The sequence below is a fragment of the Eschrichtius robustus genome, chromosome X, assembly GCF_028021215.1.
Source record: "Eschrichtius robustus isolate mEscRob2 chromosome X, mEscRob2.pri, whole genome shotgun sequence".
Taxonomy (NCBI): Eukaryota; Metazoa; Chordata; class Mammalia; order Artiodactyla; family Eschrichtiidae; genus Eschrichtius; species Eschrichtius robustus.
In genome coordinates, this window is record NC_090845.1 from 89,336,321 (window position 1) to 89,361,892 (window position 25,572).

Genomic DNA, 25,572 nt, shown 5'->3' on the forward strand with positions numbered 1-25,572 from the left:
CTTAGCAATGGCTATAACCTTGCCATGCACAGATAGATCATCTCAATTGGCTTAAACAACCTTCCCCTAAAGCTTCTCTAAGCATGCTTTCTCTCCACTCTTATTACAGGAAATCAGTTTTGATTCTGCAGGCTAGAAGTGCATGGTATTTTTTGTCAGCAACATAATCTTATCAGAAACTGAAGTCCATAGGAGTTAGGTCATCAGAGAGGGTTTCCAAGTGGATCTGACCCTGTGCGTAGGGATGGCAGGGCAACTTGGGGATGGAGAGTACTAAGGAATTACAGGGGAAAACTGCAGGGAATGTCAAAATCAGCTCCACTCTTCCCCTCTCCTAGGAGTTTGTGGAATTCCTTTTCATTCAATCCTGAGGTCATGCTGAGTCATTTAAAAAAAAAACAAAAGTGTTCTTCAGTGCACCACATCTCTGGAAGCCCTTTAGCCAGCCTGTTAGTCATTACTATACTCACAGGCTTGGGGCCAGCGCCATTCACACTTTCCTCTGCTCTGCAGCAGACGGATTGAGCTCCTCTCATCCTTGAGTTCCTTCTCCCCCGCCTCTCTAAAACTCTTTTCTGAGGGAGGAACAGCTATAGCTTTGGGGATAATATAGCTTTAAGGAAACTTTTGGCAGATGCTGATGTCCTAACATCTGGGCAGTGTTAACAGAATCCCGGAGGCCCGGACAGACCAGGAGCCACTCGTTCTAGGAATGTAAAAAAGTAGAAGTTTTTCCGACTGATGAGAGAAGCAGAGAGGAAGGAGAAAGAGAAAGAGAAGGAGAGAGGGAGAACACAAAAAAACCGTACAACAGGTAAGATCTGCTGCTTCATCCGTCCACACCACACTACCCCCATTTCACAACCCGGGAGGGTAACGAGACCCAGGACTTGGGCAAAATGGCTTGGAGGTGGGGTGGGGGAAGGAAGAAGTTCTTTTATGAAACTGGACCACATGCTGCTTTCCATTTGAGCCGTGACCTGGCTGCAGACACAAGTTCCCACTACCTTCCCGGCCCATAGCAGAGGTATGGCTGACCCCGGTGGTGAATCAAGTTTTCAGTCTGAGATTGGGGAGAAGGTGGGCAGGGAAGGGGTCACAGACTCGGAGCACTGGGTCTGCAAAGGAAAGCCCCTGCTCCCAAACCAAGGAACTGGATGGAAGCTGCATGTGGGAGAGGGGTCGATGATTAGGGCATCTAGCTGTTCATTTTCCTGAATCTTCTTGAATCATCCTTTCATTCCCTCTTTCTGCTTTTATCTCTTGCCTTCAGCTCTGGCAGATTGTCTTTTCTTGCTAAGCTTCCTTTCCACATCTTTCCACTTTCCTTGCCTCCCCCGCTTGCTCTTACTTCTTCTCTATCCTGCTTCCTTGCCACTCTCTAGACAAAATCTGAAGCCAGGGAGTAATGAACTGGAAAGTGAATTTTTGCCGTTCTTGGACTTCTCACGCCCCTTAGGGAGGCTGGCCAGAATCTGCCATCTTTTTGTTCCTCCATTTCTGGGACTGACACCTCCCCCGAGCATGGTATTTCATTGAAAGCCTGTGGGTGCTTGCTGAGAAGTCCAGCGGCCAGTTTATACCAATGGGTAGCAAGTTTTAATACTGTCATTTATGAAGTATTTGCCTACTGGGAACCACACAACTCTCATCCCATTAGAGTGAGGACAGGACGGGAAGTAAGAGGGCAGTGGGAGCTTGCTTACCCTCTCCTCACGTACCTCAGTAGGTTCTTTCCAACCCCGCTGACTTCCTGCTGGCTCAGCAGGGTAAAACTAGAAGGTTAGGCTGGACTTGAAAGCCAGAAGCCACTACTAAACCACTAAGCCTCAAAACCCAAAGCTAAGAACAGAGCCAGGGTATAGTCACCGACTGAGAGACTGCAGAAAGGAGACATCCAGTCCTGTTCAAGATGGAGTTGGTAATAATAATATCTAATATACATGGATTGCTTCCCTATGTGCCAGGCAATAGTCTATTCTGTAAGGTAGATACTATTATTATTCCCATTTTATAGATGAGGAAACTGAGGCTCAGAGAAGGTAAGGAATTTGTCCAAAGCCCCATAGCTAATAGGGACAGAATTGGATACACATGCAGATCTGTGTAACTCTAGAGTTCAAGTTCTTAGTCCATATATGCTAACACTTTCCCAGATTTGTGGTTAGGAAGTACTAGTTAAGTGGATAAAACCATCAACTGGTGCCTTTAGATTGCAGGATTCCCTCTTGGTTCTATATGACTTAATGTTGGCCCTTTCCTGGTCTTGGTACCTCACTGTCCCTCTCTGTAACTTGGACCATGGAACATTGGCATCAGATATCACCAGGGTCAATTGACAACTGGTTGTTTTATGTCCTCTTCCTCCTGGGAGGAAAAAACCAAAATTAACAAACAGAGTGTTGTTACTCTATAAAGTGGAAGATCCTTACAAGGGGGACCATATAACAGGCATTCATTAATTTAAAAATCTCTCTTCTTCCTTGCAGATCCTGCATTTCTGCTTTCTCTCACTTTTGGAAGTTCATTGATGGCTGATTTCTGAAAGTCATCCTCCTTTGCCCTGGTGCTTCTGGCCACATACCTCTATTCTTGTCTCCCTAAACCACCCTCCCACTCCCCCTTCTCCCCCTTTCAAGGATGGCCGTTCAACTAACTCGAAGAGGAGCTCTCTCTCTGCTGCTCTTCCTCACTCCAGCAGTGATGCCGACATGGTATGCAGGTAAGCTCTAGGAGCTATTGCCCATTATTTCCAGGAAGGGCAGGGCTCAGAGCAAGTGTTAGAGAAGGGAAGGGTTAGACCGCAATAGGAGACACTTAGATTAGATACAGAGAAGAACTATCCTCAACAACAAAGATGGTTAAACATTGCAAAAGGCTACCGAGGGAGGTTTTTGAGGCAAACTGATAAGAGGTTTTTGAAAACAGGCTGCACCAGCATAAAAATGATGTTGGTCAATATATCCTTGTAGCTTATTTGTACTACACAGGGAATATGGCAAATATTTTATCATAACTATAAATGGAGTATAATCTTTAAAAATTGTGAATCACTATATTGTACACCTGTAATTTATATAATATTATACATCAACTCTACTTCATAAATATAATAAATATAAATAAATATTAAAAAATAAGGTTGGTCAACATGGCTTTTGGGGCCACTATCCTACCTGCTTCTCCACTTACTTTCTCTCTCTTTCTCTCTCCCCTCCCAGACCTTGTTTATAGGATGAGATTTTTATAGCCCTTTTCTGCCAAAGATTGTTAATGACAATTCAGACCACATTCTCTTAAACAGGAATCCCTCAGTTTCTTCTGGCTTGTTTCTTATTTCGGAAGGGATGGGCATTTCTAGATCTCTGAGTGTTTCATCCTTTGCCCCTGGGGAGACATAGGGAGCTCAAGAGAACAGACCCAGCGAGGAGATGGGAGAGGGGAAGGGGAGGAATGAAGGAAGGATAATGAGGTGCCAGACAGGGGTTCTTGATGGGGCCCAGCTGGCATTCCAAGTGCTAAGAATATTCTGTGGCCTGCAGCGTCTGCCTTCACAGGGGCTGGGGGGAGTAGGGGCAGGAGACAGGCCCAACTAATGGAGTTAGAAAAACATCCAGAGATGAGTAAATAAGAAACTGCTTCCATCACAGCTGCAGTCATTGTAGCTAAAATTTTCCACATGCCCTTAGCTCCTGGTGGAGGCTTCTGGCAGTAGCTCTGTTTGGAACAGCTGCATCAAGCTTTCAAACAAATATGCGCACTTCTTCCCCTCCTTGGCTTAACCTGGCTCTGTAGGGGGTGAAGCATAAGGGCTGACACTGAGATGAAGAAATTCAAGTCAAGCCCTTGGCAGAGTGCACACTGCTTGGGGTTAAAGGAGCCCCAAGTCCCCAGGAGATACCATGTGCAGCCGTCCTCCCCAACCTCCCCCCAGCTTCAGTTCAAGTACATGAGACCAAAATCCGGCCAAAGACCATGAGACTATGGAGTGGAGGTTAGATGGCTCAAGTCCCATTTTGAATAACTATAAGAAACCTCATGGCACACAAAGGCCTTGACCTTTCCCAAGGTGGAAGCCTGAGCTGTTGGAGTCTTAAGGACAGTGCAGTTTTTTAAAGACTTGGATTCATTTGAAACTCTCAAAGGGCTGTTTGCAAAGGTGGCTACTCCCCACTTCTCACAAGAATCACTATGGTCATCACTCCTTCTCAGGAGCCCAGGCTGGTGAGGTCTCTGACAGCCCTGCAAACCCACTCATTCTGCCTTTCTCTTTTCTTAGGAGGCTACGTGATGAGAGAAATTTGGAAATTTCCCAATAATCCTCCCCTACATCACTAGCTCCTCCCCACTCTCTATGCATTCAGCACTGTTTTGTTCATGACTATAGCCTTGTCCTCCAATGGGAATAGTACAAGGAAAGCAGCCAAGTGTGGATTCCTGGCTAATCAGAAAAAGGATCCAAGAATAATCAGCAGGGGGTGGGAAGCGTTAAGAATATAAATCAAGCCAACAGAGGGTTAAAAGTGCATATTGGCATATCTGTGCAGTTCAGGAAGTCAGACAGTATTTCTTATCATAATCCAAGCATTAGGGGGGGATCTTAAAATTGTCATCAGCTATCAGTTACATTTGCAACCACACTTTTGTGAAGGGTAGTGCTTAGAGGGTCTGACTGTACTATGGAAGTTGGAGGAACCCAGTAACAGACAGAGTAACCACTGATCAGCATAAAGGAACCAAGGAATGCTGCCCAAAGCTCTCCCAACCAGGGCTGAAGAGGGACAAGCAGATAGAACAAGGTGGGAAGGGGGGACCCTCTGGTTTCCCTTATCTCATCTCAGTATCTCAATATTTGCCAAAAAATACCCAAAGACAGGCAAAGAGGGGAAATGGAAAGGCTTAAAGTGGTAAGGTGGCCCCAACTTATTCCTGTCACAAAGCAGACTTGGCACTGGGCCAGCCACCTCTGTATCCTGGTGAAGACTGTAATTATCTGACTGAGTCTTCCCCTCAGCTTTCCCACATCCCCTGTAATTCTGGAATGATGTGAAATGCTTGGTGGCCTTCGATCCCGCATACATAGAGTGAAAAAAGGCTGAATTGTGAGAAAGATTTTGGATTTTTATCCCTGTTGGGCATTGTCCAAAGCTCTCCCCTACCGCCATCTTTAGTGGAGTGTCTGAGTTTGGTCTCGAGGGGATCAAACCGCCCTGGGCTGGAATGCCCATTCTGCTCCTTACTAGCTGGGAGACCTTGGGCTACTCCCTGAATTCCTCTGAGCCTGTTACCTCAACTGTATATGAAAGCAATATGGGTGTTTACCTCACTGAGATGTCAGGGTGATCTAATGAGATGACGCATGTAACGCGCTGAACCCAGAGTAGGTGTTGAGTGATGTTAGCCGTCGTTGTTGTTATTGTGGCTGTTGTTATCCAGCCACAGGCCTTGGACACTCCTGTCTGCTCTTCTGGTAAACAGAGGCTTGCTCCCTGCTGGCCATTTCTTCACAAGCAAGCTCTGGAACGAGGGTAGGGGGACCAAAGCGTTTAGAGAATCGTGCACATCTGTCCTCCTGTTTACAGGCGCTGTAAGGCTTTGATACTAAACTGAAACAGCTGACAAGAATTCTGTTTCCCAGCCCCCCCAACAAAGAAATTTCCCAGGTGGGGAAAGAGGGAGCAAGGGAGAGGAGGCCTAAGGAGAAATAAAGGAAATCCAGGAGAAGACGCGAAATGGGAAACCAGGAAAAAATAAAGGGAAGCAGAAAAAATGAACTCTTCCCTCTGGAATGAGGGCAAACCAACGAGGACATGATTTCATAAGGCAAACTTTCAGTTTGATTCATTCTCTTGTTCATCAAGCTGGACTGGTTTCCCAACACCCCCGACCCGCAGCCTGTGCCTGTGGGGACTGGAAGAGCCTCATCATCTGCGCTGCGCTCCACCCTTGAGTGCGGGGGGTCTTGTGCCTCTGCGCAGAGAGGAGGCAGGCGAGCTTGTGGTCGGAGTGTTGACACAGGCCAAAGGGCTTCAGCACTAAAACCCAGCCCTGTCCTGGAAGCACACCCTCTCCTGGGAATGCAGAATTGTCTTCTGACTCCAGCACGGCTGGCTGCTCTATTCCTGTGTGTGCTTTAGGGCACTGGGAGGCTGGAAAGAGAGCTTCCGGCAACTTCCCTCCGGAAAGGACCAAGTTGTATACCAATTAGTTCGTATTCATGACCCATTTCCTGCCGTCTGGTGGAACGCACTGTTTAGTCTCCCGGACAGCCGTAGACTGGCCTCCACCGGGGAGTGGCCCACTTAACGGGATGGGGGTGGTTGTGGAATGTTCTCTAGCTCAGCAGCCCCCTACTAAGGCTCCTGCTGACTAGAGGAACTAGATATCTCTCCAAAGCAGGACAAACTGCTCAGGAAGTGAAACTCTTCTCGTGCCCCCTCGCCTTTTGAGCCCTCCCTCTTTGCCTTCGCATGCCACCCCTAGCCCTGGCAACCAGGTGGCAAAAGGCTGGTGCCCTGTGGGCTGGTGGGAGCTTGAGGAATTATTTCCCTCTGAGGATTGTGAGACGGCTCATCACTAGTGGAAAGACCCCTGTTCAGGCTCTATGTTCTCCTCCTACCTGGGACAACAACTGTCCATCCTCAGAGCCTGGTCATCAGCGTCTCACCAAAACTCATGTGTTACATCAAGGAAATGGGTCGTTTCTAGTCCAGATGGGCAGGATTGATGGCTGGTCAAGAATTTTGATTTTTTTCTTTTGAATGGAGGCTTCTAGTGCTACCAGTAAGCCACCCACCTCTGCCCCAACATGAGTTCACCCTCTGTGCACCTGAGGTGTGGACGTTTGCCCGCAATAGTTCTGCTGCTTCACAAGGCAGGATTTTCCCCACTAAATACCCACCTAGCTCCCCACCTATGGAGTGTCATGTCCTCAGAAAGGGACCAAGTTGGAAAGGGGAAAAGGTTGGGAAGGACTTGCGTAAGAAACCAATATGTCATCTTGATATATTCTTCATTCTAGGTTCAGGCTACTACCCAGATGAAAGCTACAATGAAGTATATGCTGAAGAGGTCCCACAGGCCCCTGCCCTAGACTACCGAGGTAATCCTCACTGCTTCTCAGGCTCAGGAAGGGCCTTATCTGGCCTAAGGCCTAGGCCCTGCCTGAAGCATCTTCACCCAGCTTGGCTCACTTGTGCCAAAGTTGCAGCTCAGGGAAGCAGGGGCTGTGGTTTCCAGTCATGAATTTGGTTACTGACTTGCTGCGTGATGTCACCTCTCTGGAATTAAGGTTACCCATCTATAATTAAGTATTGACTGAGTACCTACTGTATGCCTAATCCTGTGTAACGAAAGCCTTGGGTGATATAAAATCTAAGGTAGTGTTTTGTCCCCCTCAAGAAGCTTACTTTCTGCTGGGGGATATGGGAGAGGGCGCAATAAAATTAGCAGGCATAGGGCAAGTAAGCGTGAAACTCTGTGCTAGCAGTAAATGCAACAGGAGTTAAGAAAAAGAAGTCAGGGGAGGGGTCATGAAAGATGACATTTAGACTAGGCCTTGAATGATGTGTGGATTTGAGAACTGGAAAGGGGATGGGAGGGCCTTCAGCAAAGCAGATGGCCACAGATATAGAGGTAAGAACAAACGTGTAAGAGGAAGGAGCTAGGAAGAATCCAGCCTGACTAGAGGAGATGGGATGTGGAGGGAGTAGTAGGAGATAAAGTTAAATATAAAGAGTGAGACCAAATTTGGAAAGGCTCCATGATCTAGGGACCCTTCTAAGGAGAGGCAGGAGGACTATCTGTGAAAAATGCTGAATAGCGATTCCTGCATTAGAAGGAAATTTAGACCACACAATATCTGATATCCCTTCCACTTCTAAGATTCTTTGTTTCTGTGCTTTGCAAGCCATGCTGAAGAGTTTAGCTGTTGTGCTAGAAGTTATAAGGAGTCATCATATGTTTTTGCAGAGGGGAGTGAGATTGTAAATAGTAATTTCAGAATATCAACCTCATTACTGTGGACAGAAAGTAGGAGTTTGGGAGGGGTAGAGCCTGGGTCAGGGAGATTCTCCAGGAATCAGTAACGGTGATGTTGGTTAGAGATGATTGAGGCTAGTGGAAAAGAAATGGAGAGCAAGGATGAGCCCCAGAGATGTCTCAAAGAAAGAGATGACAAGACCTAGTACAGATTTGATGTACCAAGAGGTTAAGAAACAAACGACTCTCTGAAAGCATCCAGTCTGAACACCTGGGAGAACTGTAAGACCCCTCTCACAGAGACAAGGTTAGAAAAGAAAAGTGGTTTGTACCCTATAGACAGTGGGGAGTAGAAAGATGGAGCTTTGTGAGTCAAGTCGTTAGCTTAGATGGATGAGCTGTCTGAGGAAGCAGAGGGCCAAGGTCAGAGCCTTAGAAGACATCTACGAATGTGAGCAGGAGAAGAGGAACCAACAAGAAAAAAAGAGATCACTAGTGGTCAGCCATGTAGGAGGAGACTGTGGTAGCACCTATCAAATTACAGAAGCCACGAGGGAAGAGAATTTTAAGGAAGGGGACGGGATAAGAGATCTACTGTGTCAAATATTGGAAAGAAACAAATTGAGGGTATAAACAATATATTTGGCAAGAAGAAGGTAAATGGTGACCTCTGAGAAAACAGTTTCAATAGACAAATGATCGGAGTTTGGGGTTCCTCTCTGCTCCTTTCTAGCTACCTTCTACCTATCTTCTCACTGCCAAATTGTCCACACCCACTGCCTCTCTGTCCCAGCACCTGCTAACTAACTCCCCAACTCCCTACAGTCTCTCTCCCACTCACCCACAGATTTCCATGCTGAAGTGACAGCCCTTGAAGATCAATCACAATTCTCTCCCCAAGCCCAAATCATATGGCCCCTTCTTGAGCTCAACCTCCCCCATCTCTCAGTAACAGTGAACACCATCCCTCTCTTCTCACCCCGCCCCCTTCCTTGGGCTGCGCGACATTTCACTAATCTGGCCGTAGCTGAAGCCAAGAAAGGAGATGGGTTCTCCAGTGGTGACAAGAGGGAGCGTGAGGCATGGATCTGAACTTTGAGTGACCCTGACCTGTCCCCTGAGCTTCTGGACTACATCTCCAATTGCTGCTGGACACTTAAATTTGGAGATATTGAAAACTAAATTCTTTCCACTTCCCTGAAAAAGGTTTGACATCTGGCCTTCAGACTTTTGATAAGGATACCATCATTCTCTTAAAAATACCTTAATGGCACCTTTAATAGCCCCCATCACCTTTAATAGCCCCTTTTCCTCAGCACCTCTCACCAGTCATTCACCAAGAATTGTCATTTGTTTATTAATCCATGGGATTAAAACTTTTACTACCTCACACATTGATAATGACAATTGCCTCCTAACTGGATTCTCTGACTCATGTTTCTCCCTTCCCCAAACCTAGTGGCCCACTGTGATCATTTCTAACAGAATTTGGTCTCAGTCTAGCTGCCTGGCCTAACAACTCATTACCCCTTCTCCCCACATGAAATCTATGAGTAGCCAGATTAGTGGAGCTCTACTCTGTTCCCTAACTGCTTTGGCCCACGCTGAACTCTCCCTCATCCATTCATTCTTTCATTCATTTATGCAATGACTATTTGTTGAGTACCTACTGTATACCTCTTCTGAAATAAATGTTTATTGTCTGGACCACTCGTTCGGCATTCATTATGTACTGCCTCTTTGGTTTACTTTTTATTACCCTCAACAAAATAGTTACCTATTTAACAGAAGGAGCCACATATGACACCCCATAGAGCTATGTCAAAAGTAGATGCTCAAGAAATGTTTACTGGCTGTTTGGCATTCTGGGAGCAGAAGCCAGATTGTAGGAGACTGTAAATGGGAGAAGTAGGTAGGAAAAAGCAACAGGTGCAGAAGGTACTTTCGGGAGGGAGGGTCCAACAGCCCTGTCATTAATATTAATCTGCCTCATTGGTTATTTTTAAATGTGTATAAAGCCATTTAAAAAAATAAGCCACATGGTGGCCTTTGGCCTTGGGGTCAAGTGTCTCACGGCTATCTTTGGGACTTAGTCTCAGGGCATAAAGCTAATTCAGTACGGTTATCTATGTTGAGGGGGGAGGGGTGGCCAGGAAAGTACAACCTGAGGCCCCAGCATTCCTTGTAAGGTCTTGTGACCTCATAATCCACAGCTCTACAACCGTAGTGCTTAAGAGACTTTGTAATTTGGCATCTCCAGATGGCAGCAGCGTTTTGTTGCTTGAGACGGGATGAGCCAGTGGCTCAAACCCAGACACTGATTCAGGGAATATCATTCCCATTCCCAGGACTACATATATTTTACACACGCATTTTTATTTGATTCTCAAAATAGTCCTATGAAACTGGTTTATTATCCCCACTTTACAGATCAGGAAACTAAGCTCAGGGAAGTTCAGTTTAGAGAATCATAGAGCTCAGGGGTGGCAGAGCAGGAATTTAAGCCCAGGTCTGTCTGACTTCAAAGCCATGCTTATTCTACCATCTCTTTCATAAAAAAGGTAACCCTTTTTTTTTTTTTTTTTGCAAAGAAGGTTTAAAAAAAAACAAAAACAAGAGTTAACCAGTAAAAAGCAGATCAATATTTTAGAGCAAAGTGCACATGTACTTTGGTACCATTTTCACTAATCTTGAACTTTCTTTCATTCCCTTAAACTGACTCCCAGCTTGGAGTCAGAAACCCTTCTCTGAGGTATGTCCCAATCCTCTGGGCCACCACTTGCTCCCAGATTTCTACAGCTCCGGGCAAGCTGGTAACTCTGCCTGAGTTATCTGAAGGTAATCATGAAGAAGGCGCTTTCAATCATGTTGTCAGCACATTGTTTTCTTTATAATCTCTAGAAAGAGATAACGTGGATCGCAGAGGCCACAGGCCTGAATTCAAATCCCAGCTCCTCCACTTTCCAGCAGTTTTGACCCTGGACAAACACGTATTATGTGCCAGTCACTGTGCTATGTATTTTATAAATGTTATTTCATTTAAATACATTTCATGCTTGCTCTGGAGTGATAGGGGAAGACCTCTAAAACACATTGTTAAGTTTATTTTAAAAAGCATTGGTGGGAACAGTGGACGTAATATGTGATAAAGTGGAGGGGAAAATAAGATTTGCTTTATATGTGTAAAGAAACCATTAACAGTGTTTCCTGATGGGGGCACTTAGTGGGGGTAGGTGTGGGAGCAGGGGTGGGAGGGAGAATTTTACTGCATAACTTTTTATACTTTTGGGGTTTTGAAACATATGGCTATAGTACCTAATCAAAAATGTAAATGTATACTTCAAAACAGCAGCCTAACATGCTGCAATGACAGATATTGTAGTTAGAAAAAAAATGGCTTTTAGAGCCAGACAAACCTGGGGTTCAAATCCCAGCTCTGTCCCTTACTTGCTGAGGGATCCTGGGCAAGTTACTTTCTCATCTGCAAAATAGGGATAAACATCTACATATTGTACCTTACAGAGCTATCGGGAGAACTATATGAGATGATGGGAAAATGAAAATATAAAGCATGGTGACTAGCACACCATAGCTACTCCATAATGACTAACAATTTTCCTACCACGTTCTTAGTTTCAATTTCCCATCAGTACTCTTTTGTTCAGTCAGTTATGAATCTCCATAACTGTACTGTCACCTCTCCTATGTGGATGTATTTCTTCATCTCATCCAGATCAATGGCATGAAAGGCATTGTCACATGCCTCACTGACTTCCACATAATGTACCTACCATTTCCCCTGCTCTACTAGTCTGGTGACCATACCCAAAAAGGAAACAAGGTCAGTCTTGAATTACTTGTTTTTGGGGTCACTTGGAGATCACCACTTCTTCTCCTAACTGCTCATAAGCCTATGTTTAACTGTTCTAGAACACTTTGCTATCAGTGCTGTCAGTCTCACCAGGCTATAGTTCCCAGAGGCTGCCTTCTTCTTCCTTCTGGGGCTCTAATGTACAGCATGGTGACTACAGTTAATAATTCTATGTTTCATAGTGGAAATCTACTGAGAGTACATCTAAAGTGTTCTCACTACAAAAAAAAATGGTAACTATGTGAGGTGATGGATGTGTTAATGAACTTGATTGCAGTAATCATTTCACAATGTGTACATATATTAAAACATCACATTGTTCACCTTCAATGTATACGATTTTATGTGTTGATTATACCTCAATAAATCTGGGAAAAAAGAAAATTGGGATAGTGTTTTTGCTCTTTCCAGCCTTCCAACATGTTCTTTTTTTTTTTCTTTTGGTCAACTGCTGTGCCTCGTGGTTCAAGTCTTTTTTTTTTTCTTCCAGTTTTATTGAGATATAATTGACATATAGCACTGTATAAGTTCCAGGTGTACAGCATAATGATTTGACTTACATACATCATGAAATGATTATCACAATAAATTTAGTGACCATCCATCATCTCGTATAGATACAGCATTAAGGAAATAGAAAAAAATACTTTTCCTTGTGATGAGAACTCAGGATTTACTCTCATAACAACTTTCACATATAACACACGGCACTGTTCATTGTATTTATCATGTTGTACATTACATCCCTAGCACTTATTTATCTTATAACTGGAAGTTTGTACCTTTTGACCACCTTCATCCAATTCCCCCTCCCCCCACCCCCTGCCTCTGGTAATCACAAATCTGACATGTTCTCTTTATGCCAGTATTCCTCAAGGCCAGCAAAGTTGGACTTATTTACAATAGCTAGACCCTCTATTACTGTCTCAGCATTTATCCTGAGGTATATATTTCCCTTTACTATTGCTTGCTTGTTCTATCCATTCCAATTTTATGTGTATTTTCCTTGACAGAATATGGGTGAAAAATAGGACGAGAGTGATTGTTGAGGTTCCGGCCTCGAATGTAAAGTCTTGATGATATGTGTTGTGATCATATAATCAACAGCTCTGCAACTGTAGTGCTTAAGAGATTTTCTGTCATTTGGAGATGGTGTCTCCAGATGGCAGCTGTGTGTCACAGCCACAGGCTCAAAGCTAATGCTAGAAGCCACAGGCTGTTGTGGCTTAAAGGCTAGTTTTCTCACTGTCATCTGTCTCCATTCTCCAGCTGCCCTCAAACAGAGGCTCTAGCCTTTCTTTGTTCCTTTAGCTCCTGTTGAGCTTTTTTTCAAAGCCCCCCTTTTTTTGTCTCTTAGGATTTGGGAACCAAATTAGCTCATACGGGGCTTTAGCCTTCCCAGCCCCAGGCTAAGAAATCTGTGTCAGCCTATGTATGCATCCTTGGGCAGGTGGCCCTCTGCTTGTTTATACGTTCCCCTTTAAAATCTGAACCCACTGAAGAGTCATTTATTTTGTGTAGCAGATGAGGCATCTTTATGATAGCTTTATGATTTAACAGCCTTATTACCTTTTGTGCTCAGTATTGAACTGGGATCGGACTTTCATTCCTAAGCAGCCTACTTTGACATGGCATTCCCTTCCTCTCTCTAGCTTACATCTTTGTGTTATTTTTAACAGTTATTGTAAATGTACACACTGTAAAAATTCACTCTTTTTCGTGTTTTGACAAATGCAGAGAGTCAGGTCACCAGTACCACAGTACCAAAAATTTGCCCAGGGCTGCCCCTTTGAGGTTATCCACCCCTCTACCCCTGATCTCTGGCAATCATTGATCTATCCCAATATTTCTGCCTTATCCAGAATGTCACATACATGGAATCCTACAGCCTGCAGCCTTTTGATTCTGGCTTCTTTCATTTCAGAAGGACATTTGAGCTGTTTCCAGTGCTTGACAATTATGAATAGAATACTTTAAACATTTGTGTACAGGATTTTGTATGAACACAGGTTTTTATTTCACTTGGGTAAATACCTAAAGTGGGACTGTGGAGTCACCTGTCAAGTGTACATTTACCTTTCTAAGAAACTACCAAATAATTTCCCAAAGTAGCTGCATCATTTTGTATTTCCCCCAGCGATGTATGAGAGTTCTAGTTTCTCTCCATCTTCACCAACACTTAGAATTGCCATTTTTTTTTAAGTTTAGTCATCCCAACGGGTGTATAATGGTATCTTTTTGTAGTTTTGATTTAGCATTTCTCTAATGACTAATGATGCTGAACATCTTTTCATGTGCTTATTTGCCATCACTATATCCTCTTCAGTGGCATATCCGTTCATATCTAAAGCTCATATTCTAACTGGATTGTTTGCTCTTTTTACTGTTGAGTTTTCCAAGTTCTTTATATAGTCTAGATACTAGTCATTTGTCCGATATATGGTTTGCAAATATTTTCCCCCAGTTTGTGGTTTGTCTTTCATCTATCAACAGTGCTTTCCACAGAACAAAAGTTTTTAACTTTGACAAGGTTCAGTTTCTTGATTTTTTTTCTTCTATGAATTGTGCTTTTGGTATCATGTCTAAGACCTCTTTGCCTAGCCCTAAATCCTAAAGATTTTTCTCCTATTTTTTTCTAAAAGTTTTATAATTTTACTTTTTTCTCTGAAGTCCATGAGCCATTTTGAGTTAATTTTTGTTTAAGGTATGAGACACTTAGGTCGAGGTTCTTTGCTTTGCTTTTCCTTTTTTTTTTGGCCTATGGAAGTTCAATTGCTCCAGCATCGTTTGTTCAAAAGGTTATCTTTCCGCTATTAAATTGCTTTTGTACCTTTGTCAAAAATCATTTCAGTATATTTGTGTGAGTCTGTTTCTGGGCTCTCTGTTCTGTTCCATTGATCTATGTGTCTGTCCTTTCACCAATACCACGCTGTCTTGATTACTGTACTTCTAGCTTACTTTTCTTCTATTGCTACAGTCCCCCGATGGTGTTATACATTAAATATCCAGGATGGAGAAGCCACATGCTACTCACCGAGAGGAGGAAATTATCACAGCAGCCTGGGCACTCGCTGTGAGCTCTCCTGTGACCGGGGCTTTCGACTGATTGGACGGAGGTCGGTGCAATGCCTGCCAAACCGCCGTTGGTCTGGAACTGCCTACTGCAGGCGTAAGTGGTGTCTGTGCGTGCATGTGTTGACATGTGCGTGTGAGAGAGGCTGGCCGGCCAGCCACCCAGGGTATATGCCTGGAGGTGTTACTCTGACCTCTGTCAAGTGCAAATTGAGAATTCTCCACAGGCTCCCACCAGGGTCTTTCCCCATCCTAACATTCTAGCTCATTTTCTCTCCCTGTAGTTATTGGTCAAGCAATAGGGTCATTAAGTAGCAACCAGCCTTTCTGGCTTAGGAGGTCGAGGAGTGCATGGAAGGCTTACGCCTGGGGCCCGATGTAGACTTGGGCCTTCCTCTGGAGCTCTGAGCACATGTGGTCTCAGACTCATTCCCACTTGTGGTAAACTGCTGTACTTCCTGACCTAAGGCCTTAGAAGGCCTTGGCAGTGAAACTATAAGACATCCACTAGTCTTCATTTTCTTCTGAAAGTCAAGAAGAATCCCTAAGGCTGGAATGTGGGCGTGCTAATACGCACGTTTCACATCATGTCCCCCTCAGCTCCCAAATCCCTACCTCTTATTCAAGCCCTACAGCCTACCCCATTTTGGCAGCTGAGCTTCGTCTGTCCCTATGTCCATCACTGAATGCCATTTGTAGAACACCCATGTGTGCGGGGCCCTGTATTGGTCACTTCAGGAGCCAATTCCTCAGTTACCAGGCTGCTTATAGACTAATGGGATGGAAACACAAATGTGTGCACGTGAATGGAGCGTAAGGGGATGCAGAATGCCGAGCATTCAGAGAGAAATGGGGCTGGTCGGAGAAGATGCTGTAGAGAAGCTTGATAGCCAGAAAGAGGGAAGCTACCACGCCCCTCTAGGTGACTGTAATGCATTTGTTTTAGGACTTAGACACCATCATTTCCAAAATGAATTTGAATTGGCCTTACAAATAAGTCTACAATGAACATAAAACTTAAAATAAGTCTACAAATGAACATAAAACCAGTTAAAAAAAATGGAGATGTACATATTTCCAGGTGCCTAGAATGAGTTAATTACTATATTTAAACACTGAATCTGGCTGTGTCCTTCCTCATAAGAGACACAAGGGCAAACACTTTGGATCTATCATTTTCACTGTCATATAATACTAAGAAAACAAATTCAGCTGAAAAGACAAACCTTTTTTTTGGGCCTGATTTCAAGGAGGTCATTTTTGCCTAGGTCTTTATATAAAGGAGACTGGAAAAAATAAAAGGCAATCATCCTCAAGTCTGGTTTGACCAAGAAGCAAAACAAACATAGCTCATAGAATCTTTATTCAAAGCTCCAACAATTGAAGTTAAGGAGGGTTAGAACTTAGACAACCTAAAGGAAGATATGGCTGGCCTACTTCTTTCAGGTGTCAGGTATTTCAAACTAGACTTTGGCAAGCACAGGCTCACAATCAATTCATGGGAGCTGTCTCCGCTTCTGGCACACGTGATGTCTAAAGCACACGGACTCGTCTTTAAGCAAATGCCACCAAAGCTGGCCCTCCAGGCACTGGCCTGACTTGTATTCTCACTGTCACAGAGGGCTAGCCTGCCTGTAAGTGAGCCTCAGCTGAGGAGTGCTTGTGGTAGTACCAACATTATACTCAAAAAAGGAGCCTTAAATTTGTTCAAGGGCGTCTAGCATTTGAGGAAGAAGAGAGGAAAATTATCAGCTGCTGAGGCTCTGAATAAGCCCAGAGGTTTATACGCATTGCCTCTTTAGTCGGCACAACAATCCTACTTTATGGTATACACATTTTAGTGACGAAAACACTGAGGCTTGGAGAGATGAGGTAACTTGCTCAGGTCACAGAGCTAGTAAGTGGTGGAGCTGGGATCCAAACTCAGGTGCGTTTCTCAAATCCATGCACTTGGATGAGTAATTTGCTTCTTTGAGACCAGAACCCCACCCCCACCCACCAAGAGCAGTACCATACTTCACAATATCAAAATAAGAAGGCAATTAGGAAAAAGAGGCAATCAGGCACAAAAATGTCAGGGCAGTTTGGTGTAGGATTTTCTGTATTTTCTGCTGTTTTCGATACGATTCTCCCTGTGCTAGATGCCCAGGCATCACCTCCACATAACCCCACAGGCCACTGAACTTGCCACTTCATTCTCTCTTAGAGATGAGATGCCACGCATTGCCATTAATCACGAGTGGCACCTACACATGCACAAATGGCGTACTTCTTGACTCTCGCTGTGACTACAGCTGTTCCAGTGGCTACCACCTGGAAGGTGACCGCAGCCGAATCTGCATGGAAGATGGGCGATGGAGTGGAGGCGAGCCCGTATGTGTAGGTAAATGCTGGTCACTCCCAGCTGTCCTGCTGCAAAGAGCCAGCCTGGCATTAGGTCCACCACAGAAGGCATTCCTGCTCGCTGCAAGGGTGGTACCCTGGGCATGAGCTTAACAAAGTGATCACTTCCCGTGGAGCTGGGCCTCCCCAGTTTTGTTGAGCATCTTGAACTGAGAGTGCATCTTTTACCTACCCAGTGGTGTGGTATTGTTTCTATGGGTTCCCTCAAGGGAAGGCAGGGGACCCACGAGTCAGCACTTGATTTCTGACCTTGGCAGACATAGATCCCCCCAAGATCCGTTGTCCCCACTCCCGTGAGAAGATGGCAGAGCCAGAGAAATTGACTGCTCGAGTATACTGGGACCCACCCCTGGTGAAAGATTCTGCTGATGGCACCATCACCAGGTGAGTAATGGATGCCTCCTATGCTTCCCACCAGCTTCTCCCAGGCACTCAGGCTGCCCCCACTGAACCGCACAGACTGAGGGTACAGTGATAATGTGCCCCAGACCCCAGTTCTAAGAGTCACTTTCCTCAGTGGCTCTCTCACTTTGTCCCATGCAGGGTGACACTTCGGGGCCCTGAGCCTGGCTCTCACTTTCCCGAAGGAGAGCACGTGATTCGTTATACTGCCTACGACCGAGCCTACAATCGGGCCAGCTGCAAGTTCATTGTAAAAGTACAAGGTTAGAAAGAAGTCTTCCATTTCTGCATTGCTTATTATTCCTGCTCTTCCCTTACCCTCCAGATGCCCATCACAACCCCCTCCTCTCTATGCCTGAAACAGACACTGCATATATATTGGGAGATGGGAAAAATAAGTTCACTAAACAGGTCACTCAGGAAGCCTGCATGACATGTGCATACACATGTTTCAGAAACTCTGTTTCCCAGCAAGACTTTCTCACTCTCCTAAATCTACATAAAATCCACAAAGGTACTCTTATCCATTTCTTTTCTTGGCCTTCAAATTAATGATTAAAGCTAATCAGCCTTCATTCTCCATCTTCCTCCTCTGCTGAAATTGGTGGTGTTGGCTGCCCGATTCTTGCTTTTTGTTTTGTTTTGTTTTCATCATAAAATTAATTCATGCTCACTGTTGAACATATGGGAACTAAAGAAATATATAAAGGGAAAAAAACCTATTACTCTATCATCATCCAGAGGCAATTGTTGTTAACCTTTTGGTATTTTCCTTCCAGTCTTTTATTCACACATACTTTAAAAAATATATAATTGAGATCATACTGCATATCCAATCTTCTGTCACCCTTTTTTACTTTTCATTATAACACAAGTAATTTTCTCATGTTCTTTAAAGTTTCTTCAGAAGTATTTTAATGACAGTATAATAATCTACTTCTAAGAATATATCATACTTTGCTTAACACTTCTCCCACTGATGGATATTTCAGTCTCCTCCAATTTCTTTTTGATATTAAAAGTAATTTTTAAGGTAGTCATCTTTATGCGGGGTGTCCCCAAAGTCTGAAAACAAAAATGGCAATTTCTTTTTACAGATTGATAGTCTTTTGATGACAATATGTATACTCATCTGTGCTTCCACATTTTATGAACACCTTTGTCTACATTTCAGATTTAATTCCGTAAGGAAGGAAAATTCTGGCTCTAGCTTTGGTCATGGGAAACACAGACAAGTCATTCATTCTGATCATTCTGGGTCTGCTGATCTAGCAAACCCAGGATAGGCATCCTCTTAGCCTTTTTTTTTTTCTAAAAGAGATAACATAGCCCCTAACTTGAACTCCTCCCTGATAGTGAGACGCTGCCCAACTCTGAAACCACCACAGCATGGTTACCTCACCTGCACCTCAGCGGGGGACAACTATGGTGCCACCTGTGAATACCACTGTGATGGAGGGTATGAGCGCCAAGGGACCCCCTCCCGGGTCTGCCAATCCAGCCGCCAGTGGTCAGGATCACCACCTATCTGTGCTCGTGAGTGAAACTAGGAAATGGGGAGAGTGGACATATTGATCAGGGCTACTTTGGGGGGATCTCCCAATGTCTATGACTCAGGGGCCAAGAGCAATGTGTCTGATGTGGGAATGGGGGATTCTGAGATGCTTCAGGGCCAGTGTTCCCCCTTAGCATACTCCACCTCCAAGAAAAAGGGTTTAAAATCTCCAAGTGTTCTTTCAGGATTTCCCCCAAGGAAAGTAGAGAATGGACTTGAGGACACGGGGAGGGGGAAGGGTAAGCTGGGACGAAGTGAGAGAGTGGCATGGACTTATATATACTACCAAATGTAAAATAGATAGCTAGTGGGAAGCAGCTGCATAGCACAGGGAGATCAGCTGGTGTTTTGTGACCACCTAGAGGGGTGGGATAGGGAGGGTGGGAGGGAGACACAAGAGGGAGGTGATATGGGGATATATGTACATGTATAGCTGATTCACTTTGTTATAAAGCAGAAACTAACACACCATTGTAAAGCAATTATACTCCAATAAAGATGTTAAAAAAAAAAGAGAAGGGGATATATGTATATATATATAGAGAGAATCTAAGAAAAAAAAAAAAAGGTCATGAAGAACCTAGGGGTAAGACAGGAATAAAGACACAGACCTACTAGAGAATGGACTTGAGGATATGGGGACGGGGAAGGGTAAGCTGTGACAACGTGAGAGAGTGGCATGGACATATATACACTACCAAACGTAAAACAGATAGCTAGTGGGAAGCAGCCGCATAGCACAGGGAGATCAGCTGGGTGTTTTGTGACCACCTAGAGGGGTGGGATAGGGAGGGTGGGAGGGAGACGCAAGAGGGAGGAGACATGGGGATATATGTATATGTATAGCTGATTCACTTTGTGATACAGCAGAAACTAACAGACCATTGTAAAGCAATTATACTCCAATAAAGATGTTTAAAAAAAGAAAGAAAGAAAGGGAGAAACAACCAAAAAAAGGTTAACCCGAAAGGCTGGAACACCTCAGGATGCTGTTATCCATGCTGGGATGAAGGAGCAGGCCATACTCTGACTGGCCATGTGCTTCTGCCCTAGCTATGAAGATTAACGTCAATGTCAACTCGGCGGCTGGCCTTCTGGATCAGTTCTATGAGAAACGGCGACTCCTCATCATCTCAGCTCCTGATCCCTCCAACCGATATTATAAAATGCAGATCTCTATGCTACAGGTGAGAGCCACTCCTCTAATCAGGGCTTAGCTTCTTGGCATTCCCCCTACCCCACTCCGTTACTCCCCTACCTCTTCTCAAAGACTTGCTCTTTCTGCAGCACAAACGCTACTTCCTCAGACTCTGTGGACAACATTTGATCAGTTTTACTGTAGACAAATTGAGCACATTTTAAAAACTGCTGTTTTCACTGAAAAGACAGTGAGGTCACTGGAATGGTGGGTTACAGGAGGCTTGGTGAAGCATGAGAAGGCTGTGTGGCAAAACACTCTGGAGAGACTTGTAAGATGTATGATCAAATGTAAATGTGGGGAATTAATTATGTTTATGTTTTCAAGGAATAATAGCACTAACAGACAGACAGTAAGTGCTATATAAGGACCAGGTATACAAGTATGTGCTTTACACATATTCACTTAATTCTCACAGCAACCTTATGAAATAGGTACCATTACTATCCCCATTTTTTAGGTAAGGAAACTGAGGCATAGAGCGGTTAATGATTTGCCCAAAATCACTAGCTAGTAAGTGGCCAAGCCGGGACCGAACCTAGGCAGTCTGACTCCAGGATCTGTGCTCTTAACCACGACTGATAGCAGACGAGAAGGAAAAGTGTTGTGATATTGCAAAGTAATATGAGGGAATTGCGTGAGGATTTTTAACATTCTACCAGATATCTAGTTAAAGCCACTTGTGGGGGAAGGAGAAGTGGAAAGGACAGAATAGATCTGACCATTGGGACCTGTGAAAGGAATAGACCAGATTCTATCACTATGTTGTACACCTGAAACTTATATATTGTAAATCAACTATACCTCAATAAAAAAGAGAAAAATAATATAATGATAAAAATAAGGAATAGACTAGGCTCTTGAAGAGAATTCAAGTTATGCTGACAAGACTTGGAGAACCAGCTCTGATAAGCTGAAAGGGGCTGGATACCCAGGTAAAAGAAGAAGTTATTTAGGGGGTTTCTAAAAGTTGAATCTTACAAGTTGCCAACTCAGTATTCAGAGGCCCAGGATGAAAGCAGCTGTATCAAGAGAATGACCCTGGGTATCTAGACCAAAAAGGACCTAGTTCCTCCAGGGATCCCAAAAAGGCAGACAAAGGCAATACCTCAGCTTGAGCAGAAAGCAAGAAAGAACAGAAACCAGCCAGGGAGGACTGTGGCTTTGAGGGCCAGGTCTAGAGGAGTAGCCCAAAGATTAAACAAGGGGTGGGCACCCGGCAGTGCTCGCTGCTGCTTTAAACCTCCCCCCAGGTAACTGGCTAAGAGGCGCCCCTGCTGGATGAGGCAGGGCCAAGAGCTGGGGTAGGGTTACAGGGTGTCCTGCCCAGTGCAGAGGAACGCACGAGAAAGGGTAACGGAAAGAGCACTGGCGCCATTTTGGAGAAATTCTGGAGCCTGAGAGAAGGCCATGGCCATGTAGCCTAGTGGTAAGGAGCACACACTTGGGGCAGGCAGCCTCGGCCCTCATTTTGAATTTTGGCTCAGCATCTTATTGTCATGCAAATGTGGGCAAGTTACTTTCTCCTCTACAGAATAAGAATGATACCACCTACCCTGTTAGGGGTGTTGTGAGGATTAAATTCAATTATTCCCGCGAAGCATTAGGTATGTGTGTTTGATGAACAATAGTCATTGTTATCCTATCACAATAGCTATCCATTAAGAACCTATGTAGCTTCCAGTTATAAAATAAATAAGTCCTGGGGATGTGATGTACAGCACGGTGACTATAGTTATATCGTATGTTTGAAACTTGCTAAGAAAGTAGATCTTAACAGTTCTCATTGCAAGAAAAAAATATTGGGACTATGTGTGGTGATGAATGTTAACTAGACTTATTGTGGCGATCATTTTGCAACATAGACAAATATCAAATCATTATATTGTACACCTGAAACTAATATAATGTTATATGTCAAATAATATCTCAATTTAAAAAAGAACCTATGTATTTAAAAACCTATGCAAAACTAAGCAAGGAGAGATGATGTGCCTGCAATTTATCAATTACATTTCTCTTTTCTACCCCCACATGGTGTGACCAGTGTCCCACGCTTCATTAGAATAAAGGAAAGACTGTTAGGGCAAGTGCTTCAGGAATGACAGAGGGAAGAGGTCGTAGACCCCCTGGTGTGATGGTTGGGGATGAAGCCCCTCCTTTCCCACACTGCCTCGACGTGGTCCCAGGAGGAATCAGCTAAGTAGCCTTAGGTTTGAGTCTGATAGCCTATTCCAGAAAACCTTCTTCTCTCCCCTCGCAGCAATCCATCTGCGGACTGGACCTGCGGCACGTGAGCATCATTGAGCTGGTGGGGCAGCCACCTCAGGAAGTGGGGCGCATCCGGGAGCAACAGCTGTCAGCCAGCATCATCGAGGAGCTCAGGTCCAGGCTGCGAGGCCACAGGGAAGGGCTGGGCGGAAACTCTAGGCAGGACATTGGCCACAGGAGGGTTGTGGGACAATCAGCAGACACTACTCTCTTGGGGAATTCCTTGTGTTTGAACTCTTTGGATGTATTAGGTAAGATCAGAGAGTGGCAGGGTGTCAGAATTAAATTGGGGGTCGGGCGGTGCTTAAAATACAGATGACCACCCCAAACCACCTCAGGACTGTGCTTTTAGGAGGCACCTCAGGTGACTCTGAAGCACAGCCACGGCTGAGACACAGACCCAAACATGACTCAGATAAGCCTCTGATCCTGTTGCCTTATGGCCTTATCCCTTTGCCCTCAGTCTCCAAAGGAGCAAAACACATTTTAGGCACTGAAATCTGAATCATACCCATCTGCCCCTGGGGGGGAGAGAAGACCATAGGCAACAGGTGGTAGAAGTTGACTTTTCTCATTATCTATCTATTATCACCCTTCCAATGCCTCCACCTATACTCAGAGCCAATAAAGCCATCACTGATCTCTGTTCTATAAACAATACCTGCCCCTAGGGCTCAGTCTCAGTAGGGACAGAAAGATTCAGTCCCAGATAGAAGAGAGACTGGGCAACACTCAGAGGAAGGAGACTGCAGACTTGGTGATATTGCTCAACTTCAAGGTTGACCAGGTGACATTCATCAACCTCAGGGCTGCCATGTTTGGTTGTGCAGGCTGTGCCCAGCCCAACTCTAGGAAACACTGGTCGCAGCATAGTGCGTGTGACCGGTGCTCCCTGGAGTTATTCCATGCAGCCTGCGTTGCTGTATGTGATAGCCCTGCTTAAGGGGGCCTGTGAGGCAAACACAGCTTGGTCATAACAAAGCTGTTCCATCTGGGGTGAGGAGAGGACGGCTTAACAGAGCTAGACACGTAGGGGCAGCAAGACTCGGGCTTGAGACAGGTAGTGGAGGGGATGGGGCCAAGGGATTGGGTGGGGAAAAAATTAGTCCATCAGTGGAGCTGTGAAAGGTCAGAGGGTAGTAGAGCCTGGTGGGATAACGCCAAGACAAGGTCTCAGACCTCCCTGGGCTCTTCTCTCTAGGCAATTTCAGCGCCTCACTCGCTCCTACTTCAACATGGTGTTGATTGACAAGCAGGGAATTGACCGGGAACGCTACATGGAACCTGTCACTCCCGAGGAAATCTTCACGTTCATTGATGACTATCTACTGAGCAACCAGGAGCTGACCCAGCGCCAGATGCAAAGGGACATATGCGAGTGAACTTGAGCCAGGGTATGGTTGAGGTCAAGGGGAAAGGTCCCATAGTCAGCCAAAACTGGGGCCTAATAAAAGGAGAAGATGCTTTTCCACAGCTCTAGGGACAGGACTCTGAGGTGGGTGAGGTTCCCTGATCCTGGGACATTTCCAGGCACCTTTTTACGGCTGTGGAATAGTTTCCTTAAGCAAGTCTCTGCTTTAGGTAGCACTGGAGGGGCATAAGAAGCTAGGGAGGGACTGAGGGCAGGCCCTGGGCAGCAGGTTGTGGACAGAAGGTCTTGCTTTCCTAACCTGGGCTTCTGCCCAGCTCTCCAAAGTCTTCCAGATAAGTAAATCTCTAAATTCATTCACCAACCGGCTGTGTTTTAAATGGTTTCTCTACCCTGAGGTGACAGCAGAGGGCAGCACCATCACAACAGACAACCAGGACACCAGCAAGTGTGGCTGATCTTCCTTACAGGTCAAGTGTGTGATTGGAGGTGGGGGGAGCGCCAAAACATTCTTGAACTTGTTTGTCCTTTCCCTTTTTAGGGTATTGGGCCACCAATGTTCTGTTAGCCATCGCTTCACCTAAGAGTTAGCAAACTGCTGCAGGGGGAGGGAGCTTGGGAAGAAAAATCAGGCCAGAGAAGAAGGCTTTCTCCTGCCCCTCCAACTAGCTCATGGGCAACAGTCTCTCTCCTTACTGAGCCTCCAGTTCTCAGAGCAAAAAGGGAGCCAATGCTGCCCCCTCCTCAGAGAAGCCCCCAGCTCGTGATCTAGGAAACCTCAGAACCACCAACTAGAAATTAAATCAGGGAGAAGGAAAAAAGACAGCCTCAGCCTCATGTATTAACTTACTCAGACACCCACTTTGAAGAGATGGGCACAGAGCAGGTGAGAGCTACAGCAGCACAAAGGCTAGCCTTAAGGGCCAGGCCTGCAAGGAAATGTGGGCTATTTGAGCTCTTGGGAAGCAGAGCTACACTCAAGACTGCCTGCTCTGGCTTTGGCCGCACTCAAGCGTGCATCAGTGTTTGAAAGAAAAGCGCTCTTCCCCAGGCTGCTGGGAACCTTCTTTTCTACTCTCTTGGAACCCAGTGTCATGGTTAAGACTCAGCAGCCATTCACCTTCCACTTTCCCCAGGGGGTCACTGGTGGGAAATTAGAGGGGAGAAGGAAGCAGGCTAGGTGGAGAGGCAGAGCTAAAATGCTCGAGCACTCACTGTGTGCCAGGTGCTGTTCTAAACACTCTCGATTGACTGAACTCTTCACAAGAACCCTGTAAGGTAGGTCCTGTTATGAGTCCCATTTCACAGATGCAGGGATGGAAGCACAGGGAGGTTAGGCAACTTGCCTAAGATCACACAGCTCAGAAGTGGCAGAGTCGGGATTTAAACCCCAGCAGCCTGGCTCCAGAGTCAGTGTTCCTAAACACGATGTTATACTGCCTCTACTTCTT

The 25,572-nt window shown here is 45.1% G+C and overlaps 1 protein-coding gene across 2 annotated transcripts; it reads left to right on the forward strand.

The window, feature by feature from the left end:
* Nucleotides 1-460: 460 nt before the first annotated feature.
* Nucleotides 461-24,485, forward strand: SRPX2 (sushi repeat containing protein X-linked 2). Of its 2 annotated transcripts, none has more exons than XM_068533620.1 (11): nucleotides 461-814; nucleotides 2,490-2,722; nucleotides 7,022-7,102; nucleotides 14,829-15,020; nucleotides 17,130-17,306; nucleotides 17,584-17,710; nucleotides 17,870-17,991; nucleotides 19,085-19,264; nucleotides 20,337-20,470; nucleotides 22,745-22,866; nucleotides 23,954-24,485. In XM_068533620.1, the coding sequence occupies exons 2-11, from the start codon at nucleotides 2,641-2,643 to the stop codon at nucleotides 24,132-24,134; spliced, it is 1,398 nt and encodes a 465-aa protein (XP_068389721.1). In that variant the 5' UTR covers nucleotides 461-814; nucleotides 2,490-2,640; the 3' UTR covers nucleotides 24,135-24,485. The 2 variants fall into 2 exon arrangements, with proteins under 2 accessions (XP_068389721.1, XP_068389722.1); XM_068533621.1 differs by having other exon boundaries at nucleotides 2,640-2,722.
* The last annotated feature ends 1,087 nt before the right edge of the window (nucleotides 24,486-25,572 follow it).

Coding starts and splice junctions, on each gene's coding strand:
- SRPX2 (XM_068533620.1), top strand. CDS start 2,641: ATGGCCGTTCAACTAACTCGAAGAGGAGCTCTCTCTCTGCTGCTCTTC. Junction 17,711..17,869: donor GCTGATGGCACCATCACCAG/GTGAGTAATGGA, acceptor TGTCCCATGCAG/GGTGACACTTCGGGGCCCTG. Junction 19,265..20,336: donor ATCACCACCTATCTGTGCTC/GTGAGTGAAACT, acceptor CTTCTGCCCTAG/CTATGAAGATTAACGTCAAT.